Source organism: Adelges cooleyi, unplaced genomic scaffold (assembly GCF_023614345.1).
Source record: "Adelges cooleyi isolate 19-005CV unplaced genomic scaffold, UGA_ACOO_1.1 ACOO_flye_CR_arks_rails_tigmint_CR_PRNA_9, whole genome shotgun sequence".
Classification (NCBI taxonomy): Eukaryota; Metazoa; Arthropoda; class Insecta; order Hemiptera; family Adelgidae; genus Adelges; species Adelges cooleyi.
The window spans coordinates 6,958,444-6,979,782 of NW_026096579.1; the positions used below are offsets into that span (position 1 = coordinate 6,958,444).

Here is a 21,339-nt window from a genome sequence, read left to right on the forward strand (position 1 = left end):
TTGGATAATAATAGGCAAAAACAATGTTATAATTTATAAGTTGATCGTTTGTAGAATAAGTGTAATATATTATCTTATACTTCGAAGACATTTTAGAAATAAATGCCACAGTAATATCATAAAAAAAAATCATTTAAAAAATATGTTTTAATGAATTTCTATAAATGATTAAGCTCAATATTAAAAAAATCCGCGTTTTTAGTATTACTCCTGTTTTATAATTAATCACAAGTACAAAAATATCTGAGTGACAGTTTGCTAGAGTCATCATTTAGCTTGAGTTGAGACGATATCGTTTTTACATAAAGATGTGTTTTTATTTTTGCTGACCCTTCTGCTTCTCAGGTACGGGCATTTAGAAACAGTACACCAGAGATGAGCAAAATACAATAGTTTTTGGCACAAAAAATTCAAATTGTATTCAACCCTAATTTTTTAAGTATAGATGCTTTGTCTAGACGAAAAATTAAGCAACACTTGTAATAATATATAGTAAGAATAAAATATTCATTAACACTTTAAACAGAAAAAAAATAATACACTGGACTGTAAATTTGAACAAGTGTTTTTTTTTTGTATGGTTACATTGTCTAGACAAAAACTTCTACAGCACTTGTGGTAATATAAACAAATCATTCACATTAGAATTAAAGAGTAAATATTTTATTATTTTATTCATACTGGGTACTTTGTGATAGTGTAAAATTATATTATAACACATATCTTTTTGCATGCAATGCATAGATAACAAATCTAACACTACTATCCAAATTCAAAGCCTAGTGATATTCGGCTTTATTAAAAAAAAATTAAAACACTGTTTATAGTATATTATCGTGTTTTTGACTTTTATTACATAATATTTTATTGAAATAATTATTTTTATAAAAAAACCTCGTTATTTTTGTTTTAGTTATTAATCATCTTTATTATTTGACAAAATATTTACAATCTATACAATAATTTGCACAATTAGTAAATTGGTTGGCTACAAAGAAAGAAAAACAGACATGAGTAGGAAATCTCACAATTGAAACACCTAATAAGATAAAAGAACATTAATTTTAGTCGTTCTTGAGCAGATCTCGGGCTCAGTTTCTTTTAAGTCGCCTGGCTATCTTGAGGTCGGAGTGAGGTGAAACATTATTCAAAATGTACCAAGGGGCTTTTGTAATTATTCTGAGGCGTATAGACTGGAAGGATTGAATTGTTTTGGTGTTGGAAGTTATTGAATAATACCATAGGTCCATATTGGCTTCAAAATGATATTGTAAAGAAGAAGCTTATTTTAACCTTATAAGTTAAAAACAATATACATTTAACGTGGCATAAACAAATGAGTATCTATTAGATCTATGAACTATTTAATGTAAAAGTATTATAAATTGCCCAATCCGTCTTCAATCCTGAAACCCATATCGAATAAATGAGCGCTTACGTCTTCCATGTAGGCTTTCATTTCGATTACATACAAACGATAGATGTGAGCCCTGGGGATTCGCCTTTCACTGAAATTTGATAATTCGTTCATATTCAACCGCGGGTACTCTGGTCGACAGTTGGAACTCAAAAAAATTCCCAAATTAACCGTATGGTCTGTCATCAGCTGCATGTAACCGAGGCATTTCGGTAGCGAGACGGTGCATTCGGAGACGCTGTGTTGGTTGATGGAATCTCTGACGGTCGACACGATTTGGTAGAATACATCCGAATCGATATCGTCGCCGATAGTGGAATGGATGTAACTTAATGCGCTCTTCACCTCCAACATGGTGTACGAACCCTCTTGGAGACCCTGTACAAGTTTGTACCAGCAATGACCAGTGTTGCCGTCTTGCTTTCGCGACAATTCGCTGCACTCGCCAATGGCAATTAGGGCCAACGAGAGAAACCAATGGAATTTTACACCGTATTTGCATCCCATCATCACAGGCATCGAGTGCAGCTGCTTCCATCCCTCGATCGTAGATCGTCGATTGCATAAAACGTCCACGGCCGTCCAGTCTCCTTCGTCTTTCACCGAGGTAAACCACAAATCATTGTTCCAATATTGTTGTCGATAAACACCGTCGACCAGGTCGAGTTGGTCTGGTGTCAGCGGCTCCGGCATCGCCCTTACCCTAAATCCATGTTGTACTCGTGTAACGGCAACCGCAGCAATTACAATTGAAACCAATAAATTGTGGTACATTTTTACGTCTCGTCTAGATTTAAAATCTAAGTGAAAATGTACTAGGTACTCGTGTACGACTAAAAAAACACAACGTTTAAATATAATATATATATATATAACACACAAAATTGTTTGCCCGTATCAAACATACATTATACTAAACGCGTATGCAAACATATTGAAACATCAATTTTTTTTTTGTTTGTTATTGTTTATTTGATTTGAATTTATGCGATCGTTTACAGTTTATTTTTTTTTTAAATAACTTGTCTTGATTCAAAGATTCTCGTGTAGACGATAATTTCGGTATTTAACGACAGATTCTCAAAGCTCAGTGCATGTATGCAAAATATAAACAACACGTGTATTAAAAAAAATACTATTTACAAACCAAATATTGATTTCTTAGAAGAAAAAAAAGAACCATATATCTTAAGAGCCGACACGGCTCCTGTTAAGAGACTAATTTGTTGTTACAAATAGAACTTTTTGTTGTATATTAAAATTCGTTATTATTGTGATAATCTTGGTACATAATATATATCACTATTTTCTTATATTGCCAAGCAATCATCATGCTAACCCATTTTTTTTTTATTGTTAATTGCTATTACTTTGCTGGAGATTTATATTTGTGCTAATTACTTTACATTTAAATATTAAGACTTAATATTTTTTTTTTTAAACTAAGGCTACTTATTTAAAATAAATATTGTCGTTAGGCGATAACAATACTTGGTGTTAAGTATGGCCAGTATTACAATAACGTGTAGTATACATTTACCAATCAATACAAACATGTTATAGGTATGAAAAAAAATATTGGTATTACAATGCATATCATGCAACCCTCTAATCTTACACAGAAATGATTTTCCTACTGCAACAGGATAAACTGCAAATGGTTCTGTTGAAAGAGAAAGACAACCAAGTGGAAACGGCCAGAACGCGATTGGCGTCACTTCAGGCCCATCAGTGTTCTATGTGTAAAATAATTGTGATTAATACATTAGTTTTGTCTTAAATAATAAATAATGCCTGTATACTTACTCAATTCTATAGGCCAATTAAATTGAAAATTATATTTGTGTTGTATGTAAATGCAATTACGCAACCTAAGAAGGTTGGTTTGCTAACGGACGCATAATGTTATGTGGTTCATCCCACCACAGTGACCTTATTTAAGATACATTTATGTTATGATTTTTCAATGATAAGATAAAGTCGGCACATTTTGCTGACATTTGTCTTGACTGAAAGGTTTATTTGTTATATTTATATTTGTTGTACATCGTATCATAAATTTAAAAAACTTCACGAAGTAATGGATAACTATAAAGAAGAGCGGTGAACATTTTAAATTTTTGGTTCTACAAAGTACCTTTCAGGTTCCGATTTCTGATCTATGAAGTTGTTACACGAGGAAATCGGTTCAGCGGTTAAAAAGACATCAACGGTCGAGAGACAAATGGAAGAAATAAAAAACACATCATTGTAAAAACTATACCTTTGCATCAAAGCTAAACTAGAGACCAATATGTATAGTTCTTTCAGTTAATAAAACAATATACTTAGTCATTAATTGTAGATATTTATAATAATTGTCATTTTATTCAAAAGAATTAAAAACAATGTTTTATTTAAATTATCTTTTTGATTTTTTTTTTTAATTTTAGCCAAGAACTCTTGCATAGATGTATACCTAAAGGAAATGATACAGTAATAGACAATATCATATCAAATACTGTTGTTGGCAGTCTTTTCACTGTAAGTATCAGGATATATTCAAAACAGGGAATCGGAAAATTATGTTAATGTTATCATACACATTCATCTGTTGTATCATATTATTAAGCCATACATTCAATAGGTTATTTTATTTTAAACTATTTTTTTTCTTATCCTAGAATTTAATACAACTCTTTTTTTATAAAATTAAATCAAGTGATTTATAAATTTTTATTTTAATGTTTTAAATTGGGTCATGAAAATTTTTCAGTTTTAAACTTTATAATAGAGCTTACCTAATATTTCTATGGTTAAGCCGATTTGTCAGAATACTGAGTATATTTTTTTTAATGAATTTCTACTGTAATTTAATTTACCAAGTTGCTTATAATTATTTTTGTCTATCATTCAATAGAAACTCGTTGAGAATAGGCAAAAAGTGTTAAGGATTGGAGATGGCGCTGAATCTTAAAACTAAAATACATAAAACTAGTTTTAAGTATATTCACAAAAGTATTAAGTATAAAAAGTATTTTATTATAATTAAACATTTATAGTACACAAAATATATTTGTACTGTTATTCTTTAAGTATAATTATTAATAAATATATATATATTTTTTTATAATATTATAAAAAATGTATTTCTATCAATTCCTTCCAGTTGTTGGACGTTCATTTCCAGACCCTGTATTTGTTGTTTGTTGTGACCTGTTAGAATCTAGTACCAGCTCCAGAAGATGGTGGTCGAACCTCTTCACGACCCGTGAATTTAATAGTTACATCCCGAACAGCCATATTAGGTAAATCTTGAAGAAAATCTTGTAACGTTTCAACTTTTTTTACCCCTGGTCGATCTTCCGCTGGTCGATCAAAAGGATATCCCATTGCCCTAGCATCTGGATATTTCTTATCTAGAACACCACAGTAGCTAGATGCATTTTTACAAGTACCATCCCCTTGAGATTTTTCCACCTAACAACAAATTGCATTGGTTAAAGTTAATTACAAATAGCCAAGTTTACAATAAATAATGAGTATGGTGTCATTTCACTGACTTGATCGATTACACCATTTGAAACCATCACAAACAGTTCACATGGTAAACCTTCTGGTGTTCCTTTCGCAATTAGCATATTTTGGGGCCATCCACATCCACAATAATTAAACGCTGATCCTTCAGGAGTCTGCGGATCAGGTACATTATCCATGTTCTGGTAAGTTTTTTCAAAGGGTATTGTCACAGAGGATTCAGTTGAACGTCTTTCAATTTCGTTTCTTCCACTTTTCACTGTAAAAAAAAAAAAAACAAATAATAATGCATAAAAAAAATGACAAACTTAATATTTGTTTTTATGAACGACTTACGTTGAGTACTAAATTTATCGAGTTCGACAAAAAAATGTCTTTGATCTTCAAACATGAATGCAAGTCTTTTTTCATCGTATTTTGGAGCAATAAATATACGGACTGTCCCCATTTGTGGGACACCATCATTTTGTACCTAAAATTAAAAAACAAAAAAAATGTATAATATAATTTTAGTAGGCTATTATTATTTTATTAAATTACTCATATTTGAGTTAAATACTCTATCATTTATAATCCAAATTTATTTAATACATACTATTATCCTATAAGAGAATGGAGTATGCTGTAATAGAGTAAAACGAGCATTTACAGGACCATCATGCCGTGTAAAATCAAGACCTCGAGATAAATCTACTTCGCACTTCTGCCAGAATGTTTCAAATTCATTTCTACTTGGTTTTTCTGAATCGTAAACTACATCTATGCTTTGCACTGTTACGTTCTCGAAGGACAGCTACAACAGTATTTTTTTTATAAAAATAAAATGTAAAAAGAAGAGGTGTAGGAAGTTTCTTACATTTTGAATGGAGTATCCAGGAATAGTAGCTTTGAATGCTTGAAAAATGCAATTGATGTAGGAATGCCAACGGTAAAATATCGGATCACGCATTGCTGTAGCAGGATCCGCCATAACACCATATGATTCCTGAATAACAATCGAAATAATAATACACTTGGGTATCTAAAAGCAAATTTTAGCATATTTACCTTGTAGCGGAAATCAGGATCATGAATGAAACCAATAGCCATATGGCCATTGTTATGAAGGTTTCCATACAGCGTTGGATTTTTACTCAATGGATTAGCCTCGATCATGTTACCGAGGATATCGATGCCTTCAGTTTCAGTTAATTTTACTTGTTGACCGTCTTTCTGTTGTAAACATTACATTATTATAATATGAACGTGAGTACATAAACAACTAATAGGTAATAGGTAATATTTAATATTACATTTATGACAAAACCAGAATGTATGGCTAAGAACAATCGATCTCTCCAACGTTCCAACTCTTCAATGTCGAATGCGGTTTTATCAACGGGGTTTTGTCTCTGCACATTCTATACAAATAAAATCATAACCTGTGTTAGTAAGTCTGTTCACTTCCAAAAGGATGCCTTAAATTACCTGTAATTTGGTGTTGGGGCTTCTTGCTGGCCACACATGGCTGCTTACCGCATTGTCCAATTTTGGAAAGTAGCCTTCCAAAATAGGTTCGTTCCAGTGCATCAGAGGTGTCACTCTGTTAATGTGATTGCTAAAACGCTCAAAATTGTACCTGAAATCGGCAACGAGTAGCTAGTTTTTAGAAAAAATGGTCAGAGAATAACCGATGATCTATAAAGGTTTACCTGGCCAATATCTGTTGATGCATGTAGGAAAAAAGTTCACCCCGCCTGTCCCTATTCACCATATCTGGGGGTCCGGAGAGTAAATACACCGAATGCCAATGCCAATGATGAAGATTAACGCCGATGTCTTCCCGGAAGTACGCCATCTTATGTTCGAAGTCCAAATTCGACGCCGTGTAATCTTGCGGTATATCCACGGGTACCTGTTTGTGTTAATAAAAACCAAACCATTCTTTCACTATTAAAATATACAACAAGACTATTTAATCGTTAGTTACGTGCCAAGGCAGAATACAAACCAAATTTTAACCTCGTTTCCATTGTAATTTAATAAAAACCGAACATTTTTACCTCAGCTTTATACATAATCAACTAGCTTAGACTACCCCAGAAAATTGCTGCTATATGGTCAATGGTGCAGCAACTTGCAAACTACCAGAGTACGGTGTATTTTAGTATTCTTCACAAATAAAACAACTAACAAGGTCATATTATGTCATACCGCAATACAGTTGTATTAAAATATATTATATTAAAATCAATCACACAGCACATTTTTGTGATAGCGTCGTCACATCGACAACTCATCCTTATTTCTTTCAGACTTGTGTAAGTCTTTTCAATCTCTCATAACTCAAAATATAATCACTTTTAATGACTTTTAATATCGAACTTCAAGTATAAAGAGGTAGTCTCGCAGGAAGATTGAAATATTATTACCTACCCTAATGTCAACCGGCACGAATGCTTCTTCTAAGACACGGTTGAAAATAGAAGACTGTACATAAAGTTTGGGAAACATTTCCACGTGCGAAGGCAGTTGTACGGTGCGCGTGTCTGGCCTATGAATCATGACTACAGACATGGCATAGATGAACAATAACGGATTCATCCGGTCGCGGCAGTAAACGGCCAAGGACATTAATTCGTCGGTTGTTTTGGCATCTATAAAAATGATATCTTAATTTTAAAATCAAGCTGAAAATGAGAGAACAATAAAATATATCGATGACAATACCTATAGTGTATTAGATATATTAATTACACGTACTAGTCCTACAAAATCATCGCATAATCATTAAAAGCGCATTTCAAAAAAATCTTAAACATAAATTTTACCGACCTTAGAATAAAAAAAAGAAAAGTGTGAACCATTTTTAAAAGGCGCTCCAAACTTGACTGTATCATAGTGTGCATGGACACTCTACCGAGGAACACCATAAAAGCACACTAGCAGCAGAGATGAGCATTTTTTATTCAAGTTAAAAGTTAAAAGTTAACTCGATGTCTAAACATTTTAGTCATCACATAAAGTTAACTTTTTAATCGTGGTTAATTTAATCATACAATAACAAATAAAATTAGTCATGATTGAAATATTTAATCATGGGAAATAGTCAAATTAATCGTGATTAAAAATGTTAACGCGAATGATAGTTAAATTAGTCATGACTGAAAAAGTTAATCATGAGCAAAAGTTGAATCAATCATGATTAAAAATTAATCATGACCAATAGTTAAATTAGTCATGATTAAAAACTTAACTTTTTTATAGATACCCACGAATAAAGTTATTAGAGATTGAAGAAGTACATTTATTCACAATTTCATATTATTATGTATGATTTATTCTATCTTGAAAACTTAAATAGGACTTAAGTTGCATTTATAATAGTTATTTAGAAAATTATATTAATATGTTATCAGTAGAATTACAAAATCCCACCCAAGTTTAAATAGTTTTTCAATTATAATAGTGTTGTATAATACCTATTTAATATTGTGTTATGACTTATGACTTATTCATTTATCATTATGTTGGATAAATTACATTTTATTATAAGTTTTTCGTAAACACTAATTAATTACAAATGTACATTTTGTATGAGATTGGCCGTTGTACGTAAAATTATTATTATTTGAACATAAGGATTTTCGTTTTTTTTAATTATTCCTACCTGCACTAACCTTGAGTGATATGTAAAAATGTGTTTAAAAAAAAAATAAAAACTGTGTAGAATATTTTTTAGTAGCATATCAATTTGTTTTAAATAGTATATAGAGATGACAGATTTAAAAATAAGACATTTTCATCTCGAATGTTTTTTTTTCTGTTTCCCCTAAAACTACTTGATTAATATAAATTCATTAAATGATCCAAATCAGACGAGTATTACGTAAAACAGAAATTATTTTTTAAGAAAAACAATGATAAAAAATATCAACCATGGTTAAAAAATAATAACCATGATTGAAAAATTAAATTATGGGTAATAGTTATATTAATCATGATTAAAAAAGTTAACCCGATTAATAGTCAAATTATTCATGAGTAAATTACGTATAATAGTTAATTTGATCATTATTTGTATTATTTGTAATTATACGAATAATCAACTTTTATTCGAAAAATTATTTTAATAAAATATAAACTAAATAATGTCCAACTCCGGCTAGCAGTATTTAAAATGGCCATACACAACGGAGCAAGCTAGTCGATCAAAACCCAAAATGTTTTATGAACTGGTTTGAATATTCAAAATAAAAACAATTTTTGTTATAAAATGTTTACGATTGCGAAAACACATAATAACCAACACTATTTAATTGTATATCCGTTAGAAAATAGTTCAATTTAAGTTTAGTAACACCAAATTTAATACCTAGGGCACGATAAGTAAATCTATAAGGCACTCATAAGTATTATTATAAGACCGAAGAACATAACTTTATTTATTAGTTTTACTGTTTACAGTTATTACACAATTATGTAATTTATGTGTCAAAAAAAAAAAAATAATAACTAAATTATACGCATATTTTACTCAAAATGTTGTACGTAAAATTATTTAAATTAAACATTAACTAAATAATGCCAAACTCTGGACTTAACTGTAACGAGGTTGGTACGGTTTACTCACCCATTAAAACGGTGATGAGCCGGCCGGCCGCCGCGCTGTGGTGCGGGTTGAACAGGGTGAACGGCGTGTCCTTCTTGAACGACAGGGGAAGGGACAAGTCGGGGAGTTTCTCTAGTTTCTTGACCTGAATTTTCTTAGGTCCTCCGTCCCCAATGGTTTCCATGTTGAACCTCGTAATGGGCTCAACGTTGGGCATGCGAGCCATCACCATTTTGTGCCGGTCGGTCTAAACGGAGAAACAAAATATTATACAAACACGTGCGTAAAATATGTCGGTCTGTTGCTCGATGAATTACTAAAAGATTATTGTTTGCATGTGAATAATATGCAACATTTTTGAGTAAATACCGTACCTTATACTCCTCAGGAATATCGAAAACGACTTTATGATCCTTGCCCTTTCCAATGAACAGAGGTTCCGTCGGGCGGTAAAAGAGATACGCGAGATCGTGTACGGTCGCCTCACGGACCGGCATGGTGATTCTAAAAAAAAAATATCGTTTTGTTTAGTCCTTTTTTTTTTATATTTCCCTAATTCTAGTTGTAAATAATTATAAAACCATTAGGTAGTTTTTTAATTTATGAAAAACAAATATTTTCGATTATACATATTATAATTATAATACTTTTGGAGTGGAAAAAAGAGAAAATGGTACATGTAGGGTTTGAAAAAATATGAATTTTTTAATTTACGTTATAAATAAAAATAAAAGAGTAATGCCATAAAAATAGTTTTTTGAAAAAAACTGAAAATATGATACAAACATATTATTTACTAAAACCTATGTTGCGGCATACACAAGTTACACGAACAGAACAAAAAATTGTATTCGCAAGGATCACAATAATTTAATAAGCCGTATAAATTTTAGTATAAACATAAATTGTTTAACAAAAATAATTAAAGCAATAACAGTTCCTTACCAGTAGTTAGTAGATAATATTATAATTAAAAACAAAGTTTTAACTTTTGACAGTTATAAGAAGAGCAGAAATAAAATAACTATAGATCGACTTGATATCAATCAAACACTAGCGACGACAATGTACGCATCAAATGATTCACTATTCCGAGCAAACATATTTATATACTAAGCTAAACCGCAAACTTTTTTTTTTTTTTTAATTGAGCGATAAACCGTGTAAAGGGCGAAAAATGGTCTAACGAGCACAATGTAGTGTATAGTGGTTGCTTAGAGATTAGATTGCATGGTGGCATAACCCGGCAGTGTTACCGTATTGGCCATTTTATGGCAATATACACGGCCATTTCGAAGTTCAGAATTGCCTTAGAATTTGGGATCTAGCCTTTGGCCATTTTACTAGCTTTTTCGATTTTTTCATAATATAATTCATAGATATTTGTAGTCTTGTACATTATAAATTGCAAAAAAAGACTGACTATAAAATACCTATCCTAAAGGGCCCCATTGCTGGGTAGGCCTACCTACCTAATTAGGTATACGTATATAATTTTACTATTCTCGTCGGCCGTTACCAAGCAGCGAGAAGAGTAAAGATAAGATAAATGTTTCCCAAGATTATTGTTGTTCTGACGTTGGCTTAACGGAATGTGGTTATAATATAACGCGTTAACTAAAGTCCCCACAGACTGGTAATTGGATCGCAGCTTATTTATAAGTCTTAATTTTCGCTTCGACTTTCATAGAGTACAATCAGGGCTAATCGAAAAGAAATAAATTTAAGTTATACCATATAGCAATTATGTAGAATATGGAATATGGCAGATGTGCCAGTTTCAACCACTGAGACACAATTTAATGAAATTAAAAATTATATTATTATTTAATCACATTCAGTAGGTATACAAATAAAGAGTAAAAAAAGAGGTTAAATAAAAAATATATGTGTCCTAAATCCGTTACAGAGCGAGTCCTTGTTTAATTCACTAAACTGAGTTTATAATTTCCAAGTACAAATTTACAATTAATACATATATTTTTTTTTTCTTAAGTTTTATACCAACTGTATATTTTTACATTCAATAAATACAATTGATGACGATTTATATGATTTACAAATTTGTCGGAAGAATTAGTTTATGTGTTATTTACGAATATAAATTACTGCTATTTTGCATGACGTTCTCTCTTAAAATTACACAATATTATGTACCTACCATTTTCAGTTTTTCCCATACAATAAAAATAAAAATATACCAACACCAAGAACTGTTATCGCGGAAACTAAAATAACTGTCACTAGTCATTCGTGAGTTCGTGACTAGTAAAATCTGTTATTTGAATTATTTTATTCCAGCACGAAAAATGTCTGTAAAACAAAGTTTTGATTCGGGGGTACAAAAAAAAAAAACAAAAAGTTAACTTCTTGTAGCAGCTAGTGAATGTCCAAATCAAACAAAACTTACATTGAGATCTAACAGTAATACAATAAAACAATATACCCGCAATGAATTCTGAGATCAATGAGACCTTTGATGAAATTAATACAAATAATAAAAAAAATTTAATTTAATGTGAAAACTAAGCTTGATATTCTAGATCGCCCAATTGGCAATTACCGTAATGTCATCAGACAAAGCTCGTTATTTAAAAATTACAAATGAGTTGTTACAATCCATAGTTACTCCTCGATATGAACGATCTTATCAACCAGTTTTCCAAGGCTGAAGTCGCAGAGGTTGTTTACTATAATTTTTAATTTTGTAATTTTATTTTATATACCACCTACTGTTAATTTTGTTTTATTTATAGAAATGGCGAATTTTTTTTTTTAATAAGAAGATTTGTTGCTATAAAATAAGTAACAAGTAAGTATGTTACTGATACATTTTGTACGAGGCCCGCTCTTATGGATTTGCCTACTTTATTTGAACACTTAAATCCGCCACATTAATCGGTTTGCTTTTAAAAAATTATATGGTAGTCACGTTTTGTCATAGTACTTCTAAGATAATTTTTTATCTACTTAAGTTTTGAAAATGACCTTTCTGCACTAGCAACAGTTACCGGTAATGTCAAAAATAAGTAAAAGGCTGTTAATAAATCTGGAAATCTAGTAATTCAATTATTATTTTCAATTATTAATAATTTGATCATATTAAAAACGTTGTGACAAGATTTAAGCTCAGAAGCAAACTAAATAAAATTATCAGTTATTAATTTTAATATTAAATTGTTTAATCCTAGAATTACCAGTATGCACAATGATTATTATACTATATAAATTATACTTTCATTTTGTCGGTTAAGTGTAATATTACAACTTCAATGCAAAATACTTACCAGACGTTGTTTCTACTAGACTTTCTGACACCGACAACTGCGACCGTCAAAATCAAATGAAAATAATAGTTTATAATTGATTGTTAAAAATTAAAATTAACAAATTATAAAGTAATAGTGTCGTCTCCAGCATAGGAAAACCCTAGATAATATTATTATTTCAATTCCACATTAACATCGTCGGGTATCTGCGATGAGACATAACGTTATTATATACTATACTATATATTATGTAGCATGTCATTCCATATCATTCACAATTAATAATAACGTAAATTATGGTCATCGACATCGGATTTTTAGCGAATAACTGAACATCAATCATGCTGCTGTATACTATTTTACTGTTCCTATAAATCATATAATAGGTTTCAGACTTTTAACGAGGCCCGTGGAAAATCCATCGTTTATCTATACGTAGTTCCGCCTCTGTACATTGTATTAAACAACTATATTATACAAAGTAGGTACACGACGAATTATTTAATGACTTCATTCCGAATATTATAATATTATTTGTCATAGATTTATGCGGGAGAAATGCCGCCAAACGAGGATTAATAAAATTGCTTCCTATTTGTTAATTTCACATTGCTAAACATCCATTGACAACCTTTTCCTATTGTTGTCTGAGAAAAAATGCTTTAAAAATAAAAGTTGTGTAATTATTGTAAAATGTGTAATTTCTAATATGGACTTATGTCTAGAAAAGCTAATGTCAACTTTTGCCAAAATAAGTTTGATTACTTAAGACGTATTGTTGTTCACCTACTTAAAACGTTATAAAAAATCATACACAACATTTTACGTATTACACAATTTTTTATTACAACTAAAGAGGAAAAATTATCTTTTGTCCTAATGTAAAATGAAAAAATGTCCAATTGCTAAAAGTTATTAAATAAGGTTATCTTTTTTAGAATTAAGACAAAAATGTTTATTGTTTTAGTAATTTTATACAATATTAGATCGAAAACTAAATGAAGAGGCCCCTGGGACTAGGAATTTGGGCTAGTGCCGTTTTCTTTGCAATAATTAGTAGAAAAACAATATACTTCTAAATTAATTATAAAATAGGAGTTCTGTTAATAATACTTCAAGTTTAGTATTTTAGTTACTGATATGAACCATACGTTTCTATAGAAGGACACTAATTAGAAAACATAACTAAAATTAAATTTTATAAATTTTTTAAGCTCCAAAGTTTAGCTGTATTTAAGAAGTAATTGTTTTACGGCTTATGTTTTTAAAATAAAATGGCAAACAAATTAATTTTGCTATTATCTCATAGATTATTATTTTTTAATCATGACAGTATACTGTGCAATTTAACAAAACATATTAGTCAATACATAATAGATAAAATAGATTTGTAGAGTTATTTCATTTATTCAATCCAAAACACTATCTACAATACATTTAACTTTAATTAAACACGTATTTCGACAATAATGTTTGTGTTTAACGTTCAAGATGACAACATCGTTGTCCAAATTCAAATTCGATTGATGCAAAATGTACCTACTGTTAGTAGGTTTTTAATTATGTAAAATATAATAAAACACCTACACTGAAATCAACTACACTAATGTTTTACAAAAAATCTAGCTATAAAATAATAGTAATTAAGTAGGTACTGTTAACAAATTTAGTAAAAAAATAATAAATTATTGCTGAGAATTAGGACGTGTGAACTAATTGTCCTACCTGGCCTTTCTTGTTTGCACAATAACATACCTAATCATTTTGTGGCAAACAAATATATATATAATAACTATTAAAATATCACAACTGGAAACCTATTTTAATTATACATTTTTTTTTCATTATAACAGGACAATTTTGCCTGATGGATTTTACTTATAAAATCTACTAAGAACAATGTAAAACAGTTCTTTGTGTTGATTATTATTTTTTTTTGTTATATTAATTAAGTTGACCAACAGTAAATTGGATTTGTCAAAAGTTAATACTTGTTATATTATTCATAGTGTTTTAACAAACAATATATAATAAAAACAAAACAAAAAAATCTTATTCTTGACACTTCAAATGTGCTGCGAGTTTCTGGTATTAACTCTGTTGGCGATTTTGTACCGTTTTTTTTGGGGGGGGGGGGGAATAAAGACAAAAAAAACTAAAAACAACAATAACTTCAGTAATCTATGACTTATTATGTTTTAACATCTTATTCGTGAAAATGTATATTTAGAATTATAACTGTACTTATTACATTTATTGTAATATTAATTATATTTTAAAAATTAAAAAAATGTATTAGCAAAGTCTTACTTGAGTTGGTCTCGTGTACTTTTAAGTAGCTTTGGGCTTTTTTTTATTTTATATTTTTTCCTGGTTACAAAAATTTAACTTGTCCGCCTCTTGAGCAATATAATCAAACTACAATTGTTAACAATAATGTTATCAATTATCATACACATTCGTTTGTTGTATCATATTAAGCAATAAATTCAATAGGTTATTTTATTTTATCCGTTTCTTTTTTATTGTCCTAGAATTTAATGCAACTATTTGTTTTATGAATTAAATCAAATGATTTATATATTTTTATTTTTATTTAGACCAAAACGAGTATTGTCCATTTATAGGCGCCTCTCGTAGTTGCTGGTGTTTTTGCTTTTTTGGGGCGCATTGTTTATATTAGTCTATAAAGTAAGCTATAATATTTTAAATACTATGTCTTAATAAGAAAACTAAATAATTTTTTAAACAATTTTTAGATAGCCATAAATACAATATTAATTTGTTTCTGTGAAGACTGCAACCTAAATGATGGTATGAGTCATATAGTAATACATGACCAAAGAGCTAATGGTTAAATAGTTGACTTTATAAAATGGATTTTTTTTGTAAGCAAAACTATTTCAATGAACAATTGTATACATTATAATAATACAATTATTATCGAAACAGTAGCATTTATTATTTAGATTTTGTAATTATATTTCAATAAAATAAATTTATTATATTTCAACAAAATAATTTTTTCAGTACACCACATTTTCTACGGTTCTACTGTATTTCTATTATTTCTACTGTTATCCCATAAGATTAATGATTAATATATATTTTTTTTATAATATTATAAAATATTTATTTCTATCAATTTCTTCCAGTTGTGTCCCGTTCATTTCAGACCGTGTACTCGTATTTGTTGTTTGTTGTGACCTGTTAGAATCTAGTACCAGCTCCAGAAGATGGTGGTCGAACCTCTTCACGACCCGTGAATTTAATAGTTACATCCCGAACGGCCATATTAGGTAAATCTTGAAGAAAATCTTGTAACGTTTCAACTTTTTTTACCCCTGGTCGATCTTCCGCTGGTCGATCAAAAGGATATCCCATTGCCCTAGCATCTGGATATTTCTTATCTAGAACACCGCAGTAGCTAGATGCATTTTTACAAGTACCATCCCCTTGAGATTTGTCCACCTAACAACAAATTGCATTGGTTAATGTTAAGTACAAATAGCCAAGTTTACAATAAATAATGAGTATGGTGTCATTTCACTGACTTGATCGATTACACCATTTGAAACCATCACAAACAGTTCACAAGGTAAACCTTCTGGTGTTCCTTTCGCAATTAGCATATTTTGGGGCCATCCACATCCACAACAATTAAACGCTGATCCGTCAGGAGTATTCGGAGAAGGTACATTATCCATGTTCTGGTAAGTTTTTTCAAAGGGTATTGTCACAGAGGATTCAGTTGAACGTCTTTCAATTTCGTTTCTTCCACTTTTCACTGTAAAAAAAAAAAAACAAATAATAATGCATAAAAAAAATGACAAACTTAATATTTGTTTTTATGAACGACTTACGTTGAGTACTAAATTTATCGAGTTCGACAAAAAAATGTCTTTGATCTTCAAACATGAATGCAAGTCCTTTTTCATCGTATTTTGGAGCAATAAATATACGGACTGTCCCCATTTGTGAGACACCATCATTTTGTACCTAAAATTAAAAAACAAAAAAAGTGTATAATATAACTTTAGTGGGCTATTATTATTTTATTAAATAACTCATTTTCGAGTTAAACGCTATATTATTCAAATTCATTTAATACATACTTTTATTTTATAAGAGAACGGAGTATGCTGTAAATGAGTAAAACGAGCATAGACAGGGCCAACACGTGGTATAAAATCAAGACCTCGAGAAAAATCTACATCGCTCTTCTGCCAGAATGTTTCAAATTCATTGCTGGGTAATCCTGAAGCGGTAACCTCTATACTTTGCACTGTTACGTTCTCAAATTTCAGCTACAATAGTGTTTTTTATATAAAAATAAAATGTAAAAAGAAGAAATGTAGTGAGTTCCTTACATTTTGAATAGTGTATCTAGGAATAGCAGCTTTGAATTCTTGAAAAATGCAATTGATGTAGCAGTGCCAACGGTAAAATATCGGATCACGCATTGCCGTAGCAACGTCTCCCATAACACCAAAATCTTCCTGAATAACAACCGAAATAATAATACACTTGGGTATCTTAAATGCTAATTATAGCGTATTTACCAAGTAGCGGTTATCAGGATCATGAGCGTAGGCAATAGCCATATGGCCTTTGTTATAAAGGTTTCCATACAGAGTCCGATTTTTACTCAATGAATTAGCCTCGATCAAGTTACCGAGGATATCGATGCCGTCAGTCTCAGTTAATCTTACTTGTTGACCGTCTTTCTGTTGTAAACATTATATTATTATATTATAAACACGGGTACATGATATATATATATATATACAACAAATAGGTAATGCCTATATGAGAAAAATAATATTTATTATTACATTTATGACAAAACCAGAATGTATGGCTAAGAACAATCGATCTCTCCAACGTTCCAAGTCTTCAATGTGGAATGGGGTGTAATCATTTCTCTGCACATTCTATGCAAATAAATTCATAATCTATCTTAGTAAGTACGTTACTACCAAAATGATAATTTAAATTACTTTTAATTTGGTATTGGGGCTTCTTGCTGGGAACACACGACCGCCTACCGCGTTGTCCAATTTTGGAAAGTAGCCTTCCAAAATAGGCTCGTTCCAGTGCGTCAGAGGTGTCACTCTGTTAATGCGATTACTAAAACGCTCAAAATTGTACCTAAAATGGCCAACGAATACCTAGTTTTTAAAAAAAAATGGTCAGAAAAAAACCGCTAATCTCTTAAGGTTTACCTGGCCAATATCTGTTGATGCATGTAGTAGAAAAGTTCTCCACGCCTGTCTCTTTTCACCATACTAGGGGGTTCGTTAGGTAAATTCACCAAATGCCAATGCCAATGAAAAATATTAACGCCGATGTCTTCCCGGAAGTACGCCATCTTATGTTCGAAGTCCAAATTCGACGCCATGTAATCTTGCGGTATTTCCACGGGTTCCTATTTGTGTTAATAAAAACCAAACCATTCTTTCACCATTAAAATGTACAAAAAGACTATTTAATCGTTAGTCATCTACCAAGGCAGAATACAAAGTAAATTTTAACCTGGTTTCCATTGTAATTTAAAATAAACAGAACATTTTTCGCAAAGTTATAGCGAGTCAAAATAAAAAGTCGAAAAATTATGAAAGTATGAAATTATGAATTATTACCTTTTTTAAATTTTACCTTAGCTTTATACATAATCAACTCTAGCTTAGACTACCCCAGAAAATTGCTGCTATATGGTCAATGGTGCAGCAACTTGCAAACTACCAGAGTACGGTGTATTTTAGTATTCTTCACAAATAAAACAACTAACAAGGTCATATTATGTCATACCGCAATACAGTTGTATTAAAATATATTATATTAAAATCAATCACACAGCACATTTTTGTGATAGCGTCGTCACATCGACAACTCATTCTTATTTCTTTCAGACTTGGGCAAGTCTTTCCCGGTTTCCTTCAATCTCTCATAACTCAAAATATAATCACTTATAATGACTTTTAATATCGAACTTCAAGTATAAAGAGGTAGTCTCGCAGGAAGATAGAAGTATTATCACATACCCTAATGTCAGGCAACACGAATGCTTCTTCTCTGGCACGGCTGAAAATAGAAGAGTGCATATAAAGTTTGGGAAACATTTCCACGTGCGAAGGCAGTTGTATGGTGCGCGTGTCTGGCCTATGAATCATGACTACAGACATGGCATAGAAAAACAATAACGGATTCATCCGGTCGCGACAGTAAACGGCCAAGGACACTAATTCGTCTTTTGGAGCCTCTATAAAAATAATATCTTAATTTTAAAATCAAGTACAATAAAATATATCGATGACAATAATACCTATAGTATAATATATTAGATATATTAATTACATCTAGTCCTACAAAATCATCGCATAATCATTAAAAAGCGCAGTGCTGTTCATACTTCAATAGTAAACTGCCTTCTTGTATGACCTTATTTTTAAAAAAATCTTAAACATACATTTTACCGGCATCGGAATGGAAAGAGAAAAGTGTGGACCACATTGAAAGGCTGCTCCAAACTTGACTATGTTATAGTGTGCCTGGACACTCTTCCGAGGAACACCACAATAGGAATTTTAAAATTAAAGGGCGCTTTTACTTACCCATTAAAACGGCGATGAGCCTACCGGCCATTGCGCTGTGGTGCGAGTTAAACACGGTGAACGGCTTGTTCTTGTCGAGTGACAGGGGGAGGGACAAGTCGGGGAGTTTGTATAGTTGCTTGACCCTAATGGTTGTGGGCTTTGTCGGGATCTCAACGCTGAAATGTATAAAGTTAGCCGACAGGTCAGCCTTCGTCATCAACTGTTTGTACCGGTCGGGCTAAACGGAGAAACAAAATATTATACAAACATGTGCGTATGATATGTCGGTCTGTTGCTTGATGAATTACTAAAAGATTATTGTTTATATATGAATAATATGCAACAATTTTGAGTAAATACCGTACCCTATAATCCACGGGAACATCGAAAACGACTTTTTGGTCCTTGCCCTTTTCAATGAACAGAGGTTCCGTCGGCCGGTCAAAGAGATACGCGAGATCTTCTATCTTCGCCTCACGGACCGCCATGGTGTTTCTAAAAAAAAATACTTAGCACTATGTTTTCTAGTGTTTTTTTTTATACCTTCCTAATTCTAGTTGTAAATAATTATAAAAAGATTAGGTAGTTTTTTAATTTATGAAAAATAAATATTATCACAAATAAAACAATAGAGGTTATACATAATATTATAATTATACTTTTGGGGTGGAAAAAAGAGTAAATGATACACGTAAGGTTTGAACAAATATGTATTTTTTGATTTACGTTATAAATAAAAATAAAAAACTAATGCCATAAAAATAGTTTTTCGAAAAAAACTAAAATTATGATACAAACATATTATTTACCAAAACCTATGTTACGGCATGCACAAGTTACACGAACAGAATAAAAAATTGTGTTCGCAAAGATCACAATTTAATAAGCTATATTTTTTTTAATAAAAACATAAATTGTTTAATAAAAATAATTAAAGCATTGACAGTTTCTTACCTGTAGTTAGTAGATTATATTATTTTTGAAAACAAAGTTTTAACTTTTGACAGTTATAATAAGAGCAGAAATAAAATAACTATTGAACGACTTGACATTAATCAAACACTAGCGACGACAATATACGCTTAAAATGATTTCCTATTCCGAGCAAACATATTTATATACTAAGCTATAATCGCAAACTTTTTGTTTTTGTTTAATATTGAGCGATAAACCCGTGTTAAAGGCGAAAAATGGTCGAACGAACACAAATTAATGTATAGTGGTTGCTTAGAGATTACTTACATGGGGGCATAACCCGGCAGCGTTGCCATATTGGCCATTTTATAGAAATATACATATAGCCATTTCGAAGTCCAGATTTTCATAGAAAATGGGATCGATCCTTTGGCCATTTTACTAGCTTTTTCAATGTTTTCGTAACATAATTCATAGCTATTTGTAGTCTTGTACACAAACCATTATTTTTGTTATAAATCACAAAAAAAATTCTGTTGGATTTTTTCACACCTAAAGATGGACTATAAAATACCATTCCTAAAGGCCCCATAGCTGGGTAGGCCTACCTATTTAGGTATATGTATATAATTTTACTATTCTCGTCGGCCGTTACCAAGCAGTAGGCAGAAAGATAAATGTTTCCTACGACTATTATTGTTATGACGTTGTCACCAAATGTGGCCTTACTTTTTTTTTTTATCAATACAATTCGAGCGTTTTTGCAATCGGTTTTCAATAACCCGTCACCCATGTATATAAGTGTTTAGGTAACTATATTAGAGTGCTGTTTTTTTAGCTCCCGGCCTAAGACTTGGTTGGAAATGCCAAAAAAAAATTCCCTAAAAATATGAGCTCTTAATATTAATATTAAGTACTCTCCCTTAACGCGAGATGATTTCCTATTTAAATAACATGTAAATTTAGATTTTTCTTTTCAAATTTCTATAACTCAGCGGCATTTTGTGCTTATTGATCAAGGTCGAAAATTACTAT

At 30.9% G+C, this 21,339-nt stretch overlaps 3 protein-coding genes across 4 annotated transcripts; all 3 read right to left on the minus strand.

Annotated features, from left to right (window-relative positions):
* Positions 1 to 905: 905 nt before the first annotated feature.
* Positions 906 to 2,388, minus strand: LOC126846753 (uncharacterized). Its single transcript, XM_050586541.1, has 2 exons — positions 2,325 to 2,388; positions 906 to 2,250 (listed from the first exon to the last, which is right to left on the minus strand). Exon 2 carries the CDS (start codon positions 2,189 to 2,191, stop codon positions 1,379 to 1,381), a length of 813 nt encoding a protein of 270 aa, XP_050442498.1. The 5' UTR covers positions 2,192 to 2,250; positions 2,325 to 2,388; the 3' UTR covers positions 906 to 1,378.
* Positions 2,389 to 4,415: 2,027 nt separating this feature from the next.
* On the minus strand, positions 4,416 to 12,917 carry LOC126846119 (phenoloxidase 1-like). Of its 2 annotated transcripts, none has more exons than XM_050585290.1 (13): positions 12,812 to 12,917; positions 9,899 to 10,028; positions 9,546 to 9,771; positions 7,349 to 7,569; positions 6,625 to 6,827; positions 6,401 to 6,551; positions 6,226 to 6,333; positions 5,981 to 6,145; positions 5,790 to 5,918; positions 5,529 to 5,726; positions 5,270 to 5,405; positions 4,960 to 5,192; positions 4,416 to 4,876 (listed from the first exon to the last, which is right to left on the minus strand). In XM_050585290.1, exons 2-13 carry the CDS (start codon positions 10,019 to 10,021, stop codon positions 4,616 to 4,618), a joined length of 2,154 nt encoding a protein of 717 aa, XP_050441247.1. In that variant the 5' UTR covers positions 10,022 to 10,028; positions 12,812 to 12,917; the 3' UTR covers positions 4,416 to 4,615. The 2 variants fall into 2 exon arrangements, with proteins under 2 accessions (XP_050441247.1, XP_050441246.1); XM_050585289.1 differs by lacking the exon at positions 12,812 to 12,917 and adding an exon at positions 10,470 to 10,612.
* Positions 4,416 to 20,487, minus strand: LOC126846120 (phenoloxidase 1-like). The gene is made up of 14 exons (XM_050585291.1): positions 20,344 to 20,487; positions 19,755 to 19,884; positions 19,408 to 19,627; positions 18,838 to 19,055; positions 18,019 to 18,221; positions 17,794 to 17,944; positions 17,629 to 17,727; positions 17,356 to 17,520; positions 17,164 to 17,292; positions 16,909 to 17,100; positions 16,657 to 16,792; positions 16,348 to 16,580; positions 16,001 to 16,264; positions 4,416 to 4,612 (listed from the first exon to the last, which is right to left on the minus strand). Exons 2-13 carry the CDS (start codon positions 19,875 to 19,877, stop codon positions 16,004 to 16,006), a joined length of 2,130 nt encoding a protein of 709 aa, XP_050441248.1. The 5' UTR covers positions 19,878 to 19,884; positions 20,344 to 20,487; the 3' UTR covers positions 4,416 to 4,612; positions 16,001 to 16,003.
* Positions 20,488 to 21,339: the final 852 nt, after the last annotated feature.

Excerpts from the sequence above, each read along its gene's own strand:
- LOC126846753 (XM_050586541.1), bottom strand. The coding sequence starts at position 2,191 with ATGTACCACAATTTATTGGTTTCAATTGTAATTGCTGCGGTTGCCGTT.
- LOC126846119 (XM_050585290.1), bottom strand. The coding sequence starts at position 10,021 with ATGCCGGTCCGTGAGGCGACCGTACACGATCTCGCGTATCTCTTTTAC. Across the intron at positions 9,772-9,898 it reads ATATTCCTGAGGAGTATAAG|ACCGACCGGCACAAAATGGT; the intron begins GTACGGTATTTA and ends TTCTCCGTTTAG. Across the intron at positions 5,193-5,269 it reads CGATAAATTTAGTACTCAAC|TGAAAAGTGGAAGAAACGAA; the intron begins GTAAGTCGTTCA and ends TTTTTTTTACAG.
- LOC126846120 (XM_050585291.1), bottom strand. The coding sequence starts at position 19,877 with ATGGCGGTCCGTGAGGCGAAGATAGAAGATCTCGCGTATCTCTTTGAC. Across the intron at positions 19,628-19,754 it reads ATGTTCCCGTGGATTATAGG|CCCGACCGGTACAAACAGTT; the intron begins GTACGGTATTTA and ends TTCTCCGTTTAG. Across the intron at positions 19,056-19,407 it reads GCTCATCGCCGTTTTAATGG|AGGCTCCAAAAGACGAATTA; the intron begins GTAAGTAAAAGC and ends TTATTTTTATAG.